Below are 12,332 nucleotides of genomic sequence, written 5' to 3'. Positions count from 1 at the left end.
GTCATATATGGCCTTTATTAAGTTGAGGTATGTTCCCTGTGTGCCTATTTTCCGAAGAGGTTTTTTTTTTTAATCAAAAATGGATGTTGGGGCTTCCCTGGTGGCGCAGTGGTTAAGAGTCTGCCTGCCGATGCAGGGGACACGGGTTCATGCCCTGGTCTGGGAAGATCCCACATGCCGTGGAGCGGCTGGGCCCGTGAACCATGACCGCTGAGCCTGCGCGTCCGGAGCCTGTGCTCCGCAATGGGAGAGGCCACAACAGTGAGAGGCCCGCGTACCACAAAAAAAAAAAAAAAAAAAAAAAAAAAAAAGGATGTTGAATTTTAGCAAAAGCTTTTTCTGCATCTGTTGAGATGATCATATGGTTATTCTTTTTGTTAATGTGGTGTATCACACTGGTTAATTTGCGGATATTGAAAAATCCTTGCATCTCTGGAATAAATCCCACTCGATCATGGTGTATGATCCTTTTAATATACTGTTGGAGTCAGTTTGCTAGTATTTTATTGAGGATTTTTGCATCTATGTTCACCAGTGACATTGGCCTGTAATTTTCTTTTCTGTGATGTTTGTCAGGTTTTGGTATCAGGGTGATGCTGGCCTCATAGAATGAGTTCAGAAGTGTTCCTTCCTCTGCAACTTTTTGGGATAGTTTCAAAAGTATAGGTGTTAACTCTTCTCTAAATGTTTGGTAGACTTCACCTATGAAGCCATCTGACCCTGGACTTTTGTTTGATGCAAGTTTTAAAATTACTGATTCAATTTCAGTACTTGTGATTGGTCTGTTCATATTTTCTATTTCTTCTTGGTTCAGTATTGGGAGATGGTGCCTTTCTAAGAATTTTCCGTTTCTTCTCGGTTGCCCATTTTATTGGCATATGGTTGCTCATAGTAGTCTCTTATGATCCTTTGTATTTCTGTTGTGACAGTTGTAACTTCTTTTTCATTTCTCATTTTATTCATTTGGGTCCTCTCCTTTTCTTGATGAGTCTGGCTAAAGGTTTATCAATTTTGTTTATCTTTTCAAAGAACCATGTTTTAGTTTCATTGATCTTTTCTATTGTTTAGTCTCTTTCATTTATTTCTGATTTTTATGACTTCTTTCCTTCTACTAACTTTGGGTTTTGTTCTTCTTTCTCTAGATGCTTTAGGTGTAAGGTTAGGTGTTTGAAATTTTTGTTTCCTGAGGTAAGTTTGTACTGCTATAAAATTCCCTCTTAGAACTGTTTCTGCTGCATCCCATAGGTTTTGGATTGTCGTGTTTTCATTTTCATTTGTCTCTAGGTTTTTTTATTTCCTCTTTGATTTCTTCAGTGATCCATTGGTTTTTTAGTAGCATATTGTTTAGCCAACACATATTTGTTTTTGTTTTTGTTTTTGTTTTTGCAGTTTTTCCCTGTAGCTGATTTCTAGTTTCATATCATTGTGGTCAGAAAAGATGCTTGATATGATTTCATTTTCTTAAATTTACTGAGGCTTGTTCTGTGGCTTAGCATGTGATCTATCCTGGAGGACATTCCATGTATATTCTGCAGCTTTTGGACAGGATGCTCTCTATTTATCAATTATAACACTAAACATAGTCATCAAATCACAAAAGAAGAAAAAAGGGGGGAAAAAGACCTACAAAGACAAATCCAAAAGAATTAACAAAAGGCGATAAGAATATACATATTGATAATTGCCTTAAATGTAAATGGACTAAACGCTCCAGCTAAAAGACATAGAGTGGCTGAATGTATACAAAAACAAGTCCCATATATATGCTGCCTACAAGAGACTCACCTCAAATCAAAAGAAACACACAGACTGAAAGTAAGGGGATGGAAAAAGACATTTTGGGCAAATGGAAATTAAAAGAAAGCCAGAATAGCAATACTTATATCAGACAAAATAGACTTTAGAATAAAGACTGTTACAAGAGACAAAGGACACTACATAATGAGCAAGGGATCAATCCAAGAAGATATAACAATTGTAAATATATATGCACCCAACATAGAAGGATTTAAATATATAAGGCAAATATTAACTGACATAAAAGGAGAAATCAATAGTAACACAATAACAGTAGAGGACTTTAACACCCAACTTACATCAATGGACAGATCATCCAGACAGAAAATCAATAAGGAAACACTGGCCTTAAATTATACATTAGATCAAATGGATTTAATTGATATATACAGAGCATTCATCTGAAAGCAGCAGAATAATACGTAAGTATAAATATCATATATCTAACTTAGAAATAAACAGGAGTGGCCATGGTATACAAAACTCTCTTTTAAGCTTAGTCATTACTTGAGTTTTGATTATAAAGGTCTGAGTCACCTATTGACACCAGGGCAAATAGCTTCCCTCTTCTGCAGCTAGTCATCTAGTAAAAAGTAACATGTACTACATAAAGAAAAAAAACATTAAAATGTTCAATGTACTACCTTATGCATTTGAGTATGAAATTGCTTACATGTCAGTCACCCTAAAACGTATAGATAATAACTAAATCTTTCAAAGTCTTTCCCAATAGTATGGTTTTAGAATCATGGTACATTTATATAGTATTTTAAAACAACTCTTTGAGGACAGGGACTGTACCTAACCTTTCTGCTTAACATCAACAAGCATATAGCAAGTAACCTATTGATTATGGATGGCCTCACTACCTCAATCAGCTGATATCTTATTACCCACTGGGTATCTGACAGCATAAAGCCTCTGTTTAGCATCTGGAAACAATGACATATACTAAACAGAGAACTTTAGACATAGCCTCAATCATACCTGTTAGCATCCATTGGGACATAAAACCAACTTTTTAATTTTCGAATAAAAGTTTTAGTAAACTTACTTGAAATATGACTTTTAGGGATATGTAGAATCAGAATGAGTAACAGGAGAAAAAATTTTCTATTAGTATTTCTTGAGGAAAAAAATATTCCACAGATTCTACTTTATAAAAATTTAAACACTTGTTAACAACTTAATTGTTGAACGTTGAACCAAATGTTTCTTTGGTGTTTGTAAACATTTTGTTTATAGTGGTTTTATACATATATTTCTAAGCTATCAATGTTACAATTTACTTAGATCACTACTAATAAATATTACTAGTATATATTTGAGGAAGCTATTCCTTCCATATAGTCAGCTGTTGCTTTTTACTTAAAAGAAGAGGTGGAAAAGAATGATCAAGAGGTAAAAGTAGCAGACGTGAAACTCACATGTGATTTGACAAATGGGGGTGGGCCAGCTGCTACAAGCAGCTCATGGAAGCTGTGTATATTTCATAAATATCTTTTAATTAAAGTATTTGATTTCAAAGATATAATGCAGTTCCTCAAATATACTAGTCAACAGCTGAATTAACATTTTTTAAAAAAGCACTAAGCTGTGTCATTTAAACACAAATCTTATAAATAAGTCCTCCCATATCAACTTATATTTGCAAGGAATTAATAGGTCCTACTACCTCATAAAAGCGGGAAAAAAAATCATTATTTTCATTTAGTTCAAATTACAAAAGTGTATCATTTGTCCAAGAAAATCTTAAGTATATGGTTTCATACTTTTCTAAAACATTAGCTACTCTCTTGAAGACTACACAAACACATGTTGATTATTATAACTATAGTTTTCCCCATTTAAATCCAAACTTATGTCAATATTTAAATAATAAAATTTACAGAGAATTACTTTAAATAATTTGACCAATCTATAATTTCTAATTATCATGAGAAACTTTTAAAGCAAACTTTTGCTATTTCATATTTTGAAGATTTATAGAATGAAGTCATTATACACATTAATCCAACTACAGTCTGACTAAGCAGAAATTACTGATTAAATTATTAGACTAAGGCAACAATAACATGGTCCTGAATCAATATTATCAGACATTCTTGAAAGCCTAACATGTTAGGTTTGTTTCAATTGTTATCCAGTCACCTTTAAAAATTGTCTTTATTTTAAAAAGCTCATAAATGACAAAAAGTTATATTCCAATGTTTAAAAATTATTCATTAGAAGGGTACTAAATAATTTTCTATTGATCTGTTTTGCTGTTAATTGGCTTTAAAAGTGCCAAGTCAAAGAAAACAAAACTATACTAGGTTAAATCACTAATAACTTTTCAAATGATGTGGAGATTAAAATTTTATTGCTGTTCTTTAAAACAAACATTTAAATGGCTCTTTGTGAAAGCAAGCCAATATAAAGTGTGATCTTAAGAGTTGATGAAGACTAAGGAATTTCACCTAGTTAGCAATGTAAACACACTAAACCATTACTGGAGAATGTTCATTCAACAAAAGTCATTTATGTGTCCATTTGTAAGAAAACCCCCCTCCCTTTACTCTGCATAAAGATATAATAATCTTAATGGTTGATCACAGCATAGGATAATAGGTTGATCCTACACATAGGATAATATTCACATTATATATATAAGTATGTGTTTATGTGTATGTATAATTAACTAGCTTTACCCACCTCTGTTCCTATTCATCATTAATTTTTTCTCCATTTCCAGCATTAAGTGATTTTCTTCCTGGACAGAATGCAGTGATTACTCTTTATTTAAGAATACAGAATCTAACAAACAATTATTTAGGCAGAAGAGAAAATTATCCACTTAGAAGCAACTCATTAGATGGACTCTTTGTCGAAAATGTTTTAAGAGAGAGTCAGGTTATTTGGAATTGATTTATTTGGATAGGGCTGAATCTTAAAAATCAAATCTTAGTTCAATACTGACTCAACATTTATAGTACTGCTTAATGTTATGTCAGTTTCATAAATAAGGACTGAACTACTATTTATTCAGAAAATTAAGTTTGATGGCTAGGGGAAATACACTACAGTAGAAGTTGAAATTTTGTTCCAAAATACTTAGAATCATTTAAACAAACCTATGTTTCTTTTCAAAATACAGAAAATTATATTTTTTCCTTATAAGCTCCCTTCCTAAAATAAAATTTTTTTAAAGTACGTAATGATTAGTAACGGTCAAACAAAACAGAATCCTATGCTAAAAATTCTTCAAAAGTAATTCTCAAATATTTTTTTACCTCTTCCAATTTCCCCAAAGAAATTAATAGCTTTAATAGGCAAAAAAGTTTTTCAGTTACCTTCAAGCTTTTCCAGGATATGGAAAGTAGGAAACAATATACCAAACATCAGTATGTAGAGTATGAATCCATTTGCATTAAAAATATGCATACATATGGAATAAAATCTGGAAGGATAGACACAGTGGTTCCTCTCTAGGTGGATGAGATTATGGGTATTTAATTTTCTTCTTTTTCTTATTCTATTTTCAAAAAAAGTATGAACTACTATTGTAATTTAAAAAAGGAACGAAGAAAAAAACCCTCACGATTCTCAGTTGTTTTAAGATAAAAGCAGAAGAGAAACACAAAACATCAATTTCAAGAAAATTTATGTATTTTACACATTACATGAAAATACCTTAATTTTGAACTTTATAGATGGTCCTTACTTGCATGGGTCTTGTGTGGAGCGTAAAACCATACCATAGAGAAATAAATGTAACATCTTTTACGAATCAAACACATTTTAGCTAAGGTTGTATTTTGTTGCAGCATGAACATTTATAAACCAATTTCATAAAACAAAAAAGCGAGAATTGGATATTTTGCTTCTATAACTACCCATTTTTAGCTGCTATGCTATCACACAATAGCTTTGGACTACTAAATTACTTCCTCATAGAGTGTATGCCCAAAGATGCCACACCCTTGCATTTTTATTCCTAAGAATTAAATGCCCACTACTGGTAGGGTAGGTAAATGCTAGGTACTGGGGATGTGATAGAGAACACAGACCCTGGCCTCATAAAGCTATCAGCCTACCTGGGAAGACAGATAATAAGCAATTTCAATACACTACACAGAGTTAAAAACAGGGTTGAGGTGAAAGACTTGTGGCAGAGACTTCTAATAGCTGAAGAGGCTTCAGAGAAGTCTCCAAAAGATACTGTGTTTAAGCTGAGACCTGAAGGCTAAGAACATGATAAATGGGTGGACTCTGGGAGAAGAGTGTTCAGGCAAACAACCCTTGTAGAGGAAGTGTAATGTTTTTCAGAAACTGAAACAAGTTCATTCTAGCTGGAGCATTGGGAGGGGAAGGGAGAAAGGTGGCACTGTCGAGATTGTAAAGCATACTGTTTAGATTCTCTCCTAAGTGGCCTTAAGGAGTGACACGGTAAAATTTGTGCTCTATAGACTATTCTGGGGGAGCATGTGTGGAGAATAGCTTGTATGGATGCAGGACGAATGCCAGAGAGGGCAGTCAGGAGGCTGCTGGAATAATGTAGACTAAGTAATGGCAGAAGTGGAGGGATGCGGCAGATGAGAGAAATTTAGGGGGCTGTACCAACAAGATGTGATGAGAGATTTAGAGATGATTCAAAGATGACTCATGGGGTTGTGGCTTGATAACTGTTGATATTAGGAATACTCAATGAGAATGGAAATTCAAGACCAAGACACAACACTTTTATCTCCCTGGGTGGTGGTAGAAGAGGGGGTTGGAGGGCAGGTTCGGGGCAAGGGAGTGGAGGTGGAGAATGAGGTCAATTCTGGGTACACTTTATTTAGGATGTCTACAAGATAATCCCAGTGGATGTTTCCAGTAGGCAATTGGATATATAGTGTATGCGCTGAGTTGGGTTTAAAGCAAGATATACATTTGAGAATGATAAACATACAATTCAGTGTTTTCTCAACCTTAAAAAAAAAAATCCATGCCTATTTGGTCAAAAAATGACCTCCCTTCTGTTCCCCAAATGAGAACAATTAATGTGGATGATAAAGGACGCCATGGGAAATAAACAATGTTTTTTTTCAGGGAAATGGTAGAGGGAGAAAAGAACCTAAGACAGAACCTTGAAGAATACCTATGTCTAAGGGAGAGGCAGGGGGGGCTTTCAAGAGATTGAAAAGCGAACTGGTTTCTCCCCTTCACTGATTTCTTGTCATCTATATTCTAAGTAAGGGGAAAGGAATCTGGATGGCAAAGGGGGGTTAGATAAGCATCTTCTAAACCTTTTGTAAGCTTTGGAACCTACCTAAAAGGAAGGTGTTAACTTGCATTTCTCTTGCTGTCCTTGGGCCTAAGCTACAGGTGTACAGAGAGGAACCAGCGGGTTACTGCAGGGCAAATGAGAGGTGACGCAGGTCCTCATTCACTGGTTCAACTAATGCATGCAGAGGTCTAATGAAGTTTTTACATTTCTTTTTCCTCCTCCCCCTTTCTTTTTCAAATGAAAGTAGAAAAGTAAATGGATGTAAATTCTGCTCCTGACTTCTGGAAAGTGGAGTCTAATTCCAATCCAGGCCCCATGTTGCAAGTTTGGTTAATAAATGCAATACAGTAATTCTAGAAGCTAGTAATTGTAGCAATTCAGTGTATCCCAGGATTCTCACTCTAGTTGGATCAACTCTTCTGAGCTTTTGTATAAATCCATAGTGTCACAACCGTCTTGGCCAGGTCCAGGACCTTTAAAAAAAAAAATCCTGGTTTAAATCTGAATGAAAATACAGAATACTGTAAAGCACAGAACTTGAACACAAAGTACATTTGGGGGCTGACTCCTTATCTAGACTCATGGCATCTACCAACAGAAAACTTCGTAGTTCAGAGAATAGTAATTCTGTATATCAAAGAATATATAATAAGCATTGCTATAAAAAATACTGGCAGCTGTGGGGCTGCCCTTTCATAGAACTACTGGTACACAGTAACTATGTCTTTTCATGTTTTATGATTAATTATAGTCTATAAGAGAAAATACTGTGGTATATATTTGTATTTGTACTTAATTTTTACTGAAGTTTGATTTTGGCATTTACTGTTAAGTCAATGATCTGACCCAGAGAAAATTATGATGACTACAATGTTCTATATATTAAGTACAGCACTGGAAAATGTACTCAGTATACTGGGTTTATGATATGCAGTATTTATTTTTATTGTTATACTTGGTGCTGTTATTGAATCAATCAAGTTATATTACAAATTAGAACCATACAGTGTTTAAGGATGAACTTTTTATTCATCTGTGCCTGTTACAGAATGAAAAAGGAGGGGGAATAGTGTGTCACAAAGTTCTATGACAATTTCCATAGCTAGAAGAATTAAAAATTAAGGGAGAAAGAATAACATAGGAGTAAATACCTACCAACAAATGTCCAGCAATACTATTTTCATCTGAAAATAATCTAGAAAATAAAAGTCTGTGTTGAAGGATAAGTAGTGCATCCAAATAGATCACTCCAGTTGAGTCAGCTGCTTGTGATTCTATTTTTTTTCTTTAAATCAACAAAGGCAATTGACATTACCATTTTGTTCTTAAATAGGAAGAAAAATAACTGGGAATGACCTACCAAAATATTAACTTAAATTTTGTTTTTTCAAACTCCTTGACTAACTTAAGTAACTGAATAAACATTTAGATATAATTTCTATTATCAGCATTTAATAGCTAATAATCATTACTCGAATTAGTTTTCCATTGATAGTAATTATATAAACAACTTGCCAAATACAGAAATGTTCTAAGTTTGAGAGAAAACTATTTCAAAGTCCAGATATATAGCTTTGAACCCACACAAGGATTTCTAAGGTTAGGACATGACATGTACCAAGTATGTTTAGGGGCATTAGGATTTACTTCCTCAGTAGCCCTTAGAGTTCAGTGCTGATATTAATGATCCCTCAAAATAGATACAGATATTTATATCCAAATTCTCACACCTCAGGATTCATGTAAATAATGTATGTCAATTACTTTTGAAATTACTGCCAAAAGATTAGTTTTAAAAACCATCTGACAAGGCTTGCTTCCTAACTTTTAACTTTTATTCTGAACACTCATTATAAAACCATTTACTTTATCTCTAGAAGAAGCAAATTACTTGATTATAACCCTCTACCATCTCAAAAAACTACCTGTCCCTGGACTTGCAAAGTTAGAAAGTCATGAACAGAAAAAACTGAAGAAGGTAGAAGAGGTAGAAAGGCATAGAGACCTCGGGTAGTCCTTCAGTTATACTGCTTAGCAACACAGCAACAAAAGAGCGATGACAGACAGCAATTGTCCTAATCTAGGTCAATACAACAGCCAAAATACTTTGTAAACACTTTCTTTGGCTTTTTCTGGAGATCAACACTGTTCTAATTAAACAGCATGAGAAGGGCTTGATAACAACATAAGAGTTCATCAATATTTACTTATCCAACACCTTTTATCCAAGAATCTTAAAATCATCTAATACTAATCATAACTCAGTAACTGAGAGAGGTAGGTACTAAGGTAAACTGCAAAGGCCAAGAACAGAAATTGGGAGTGTGTGCCACTGAATAATATTTGTGAGCTAAAGACTGCTGCCTTATATGGCTCTGAGTATGTAAAAAAGAAGTATTATCTACTCTCCTTTAACAAACCCAAACTCAGCATTAACAGGATAATACCTTTTTTTTTTTTTTTACTATGTTTCATTTGTATTTGTACCTAATTTTTACTGGTTTGATTAAGTTTGATTTTCAGAGGACAATGTTTAGTCATTGATCTTACCCAGAGAAAACTATATTGACACAGAATTTTAGATATTACATTATTTTTAATATTATTTTAAATATTAAAGTCTATAGTATCCCATGTGCCAATTATTTGAGTTATCTTTCCATTTGAGGTGAAGGGTTTGTGTTATGCTATACACACCATCTTCCTTGTGACCAAGAGTGAATTTGTGAGATGGATACCTAAGAGAAGGTGCAGTCTGTAGCCATGAATAGTTCTGTGTATGTGTGTGCAGTTAAACACCTAAAAGGATTGAACTCTTGTCCTTAGCCTCATTAGCACCATGCACCAACTGCGTTGACTGGTTGAAACTGTTAGATAAGAGAGTGCAAACTAAAAGGAATAGGAACAAAGGAGGGTTGTATTTCATCATCTTAAGGTTTCACAGAGATGACGCAGGTTTACAAATCAAATTCCCATCTCTTGAAAAATGACTTCTTAAATAACTCAACTCTCAAAACTCAGAAGTGCAGTAATCTGAAATTATTCTAAAAACTTTAGAGAATAACCAGTTACTACAATTGATGTTCACTGTAAGGAACACATAGCTACACAAAAATAGAACTCAGTGAAAAAATAACATTTTTTAAAGCAAGAAAGATGCTTGTTTTGGATTCATATCAGTAGTGGCTAATTGGATAAATGCTAAAGGTTTACATTCAAGTGCTTGAAGGATTACTGCACAGAAATTCAATTACTCAAAATCTTTGCTCAGATGCCTCTCAGGCTTATTAAAGATGAGATGATGTATGAACCACCAAGAGTGGCATTTAACCCCAGCCACTTTCAAGATAATGCATACAGCTGTTAAGACATTCCAGAATGTTAAGACATTCACTGATACTAAGAGTGGTATTAAAAAAAAAAAGACCTCATACAGTCTGCTGGCATTTCATACCAAACTTTGGAGGAGGTAGTAAAGTGTTGGAATTTAAAATAGGTCAGCACTAAGTGTAAACAATTCTAAAGCATTGTATGCAGTTCTTTAAACATATGTAGTGAAAAAAATCAGAATTCATATAAAATCAGAATTTAAAAAAGCAAAAAATAGAAATATTTAGTGAATTTACTCAAATGAAGAAAACTTAAATGATACAGAACTGAAAATATTAGAAATCTATATACAATAAAAAGTGAATATAAATTAGCCAACTCCATGGACATTTCCAGTTAAGCATTCATACAAATACATATTCACCTTTTTCTTATGTATGGGAATAACACATACACACATGACATGATGATTCTGGCAAAAAAAAAATCAGAGATACTAAAAATATTCTCAGGTTTTAAGAATGGTGTGGAATAAGTTTTAACAACAACATTCTACATGAATGGAAACCCCTGATTTAACTCCATGATTTTATCATGCCAGAAGCATGGTTGGTTTTAATTTTCTTAAACAGATATTGGTATCATACACATTGGCTTATTAATAATTAAGGCATTCTGCATACACAGTATCTCAGTGTGAACAGAAAACTTTTAGTATTGATTATCTGCTATGATGGTTTAAACTTTCAAAGTCTTTTCAACATAAGAAAATAGTAGCTGCACACATTTAAGTGTTTTCTTATAAAACACAATCTTAAAAAAAGTAATGATGATTGGTCTTTATAATTCCTAGTAATAAGTCCTGTCTTATTTTTCACATAGTATAAATTATATTCTTATGCAGGATTGCATTAAGACCCAGTAGTTCTTAAACAATGTTACCAAATAACCATATAAATCCCAAATTGCAGCAAAGGTGAACAATCTTCATAGTGCACTTTCACCTCATTGAAGTTGAAGCTGCTCCTTTCGGATATTTTTCCACTTCAATGTGAAGTAGATCCTTAGCATTTCATTAGTGGTTTCATTATGTGGCTTTTTAAAGGAAAAAATGGTTTTGATTTCTTCCACAGTTCACAGTTCTCAGGTGAGACATTTTTTGGGGAAATCATATAGTCCAGGGATGTTTCGAATAACCAAATGCTATTTAGTAGATGAAGTCTCTCAATGCAACTGTAATAAATAAGCATCTACATCCTTAGAGAATAAAACAAAAACATTTCATTAGCCAGTACTGTAAATACAACACATACACACACCCCATTTTCTTCTCCCTTTTGGTCACTAGCTTTGCCTGTTTCCCTTTGTGACCTTTTGAGGGCAAAAGATCTGTCTTACTCAACATTTTATCTGCACTTTTGTAGCACACAGCATGTGCTCAATAAGTGTTTGCAAAGTGCTTAGTGAATGTTTTAGTCTCTGTGATCAAACAACTCTGCTTTTATAGTTAAGCAAGATCATTACATCATTCACAGCAACTCCTTCAGTGCTATATAAACTCTAGACCAGCTTGAGGATAGCCGTTCTGATTTCTACCCTCAAAAAATTGCATTGAGGGCTACCCTGGTGGCACAGTGGTTGAGAGTCCGCCTGCCGATGCAGGGGACACAGGTTCGTGCCCCCGTCCGGGAAGATCCCACATGCCGCGGAGCGGCTAGGCCCATGAGCCATGGCCACTGAGCCCGCGCGTCCGGAGCCTGTGCTCCGCAACGTGAGAGGCCACAACAGTGAGAGGCCCGCGTACCGCAAAAAAGAAAAAAAAAAAAATTGCATTGAGGGTTTAATATTGTAAAAGAGTTTTTATCATAGCTTAAGGAACTTCATAGATCTTTTAATCACTCAATATTGTTTGCAATAATAAATACAGTATCTTAAGGTTATATTCACAATAAAG

The 12,332-nt window shown here is 34.1% G+C and overlaps 1 protein-coding gene across 2 annotated transcripts in view; it reads right to left on the bottom strand.

Moving 5' to 3' along the window:
• Positions 1-5,645: 5,645 nt before the first annotated feature.
• Positions 5,646-12,332, bottom strand: part of KATNBL1 (katanin regulatory subunit B1 like 1) — a 73,115-nt gene continuing 66,428 nt past the window's right edge. For both annotated transcript variants that reach the window (XM_060096552.1, XM_060096551.1), the window contains one exon: positions 5,646-11,635. In XM_060096552.1, coding sequence (XP_059952535.1) covers positions 11,603-11,635 — 33 coding nt within the window. In that variant the 3' untranslated portion in view covers positions 5,646-11,602. The remainder of the gene's footprint in view (positions 11,636-12,332) is intronic.

The sequence above is a fragment of the Mesoplodon densirostris genome, chromosome 4, assembly GCF_025265405.1.
Source record: "Mesoplodon densirostris isolate mMesDen1 chromosome 4, mMesDen1 primary haplotype, whole genome shotgun sequence".
Taxonomy (NCBI): Eukaryota; Metazoa; Chordata; class Mammalia; order Artiodactyla; family Ziphiidae; genus Mesoplodon; species Mesoplodon densirostris.
This window is presented reverse-complemented; position numbering and strand designations above follow the sequence as displayed.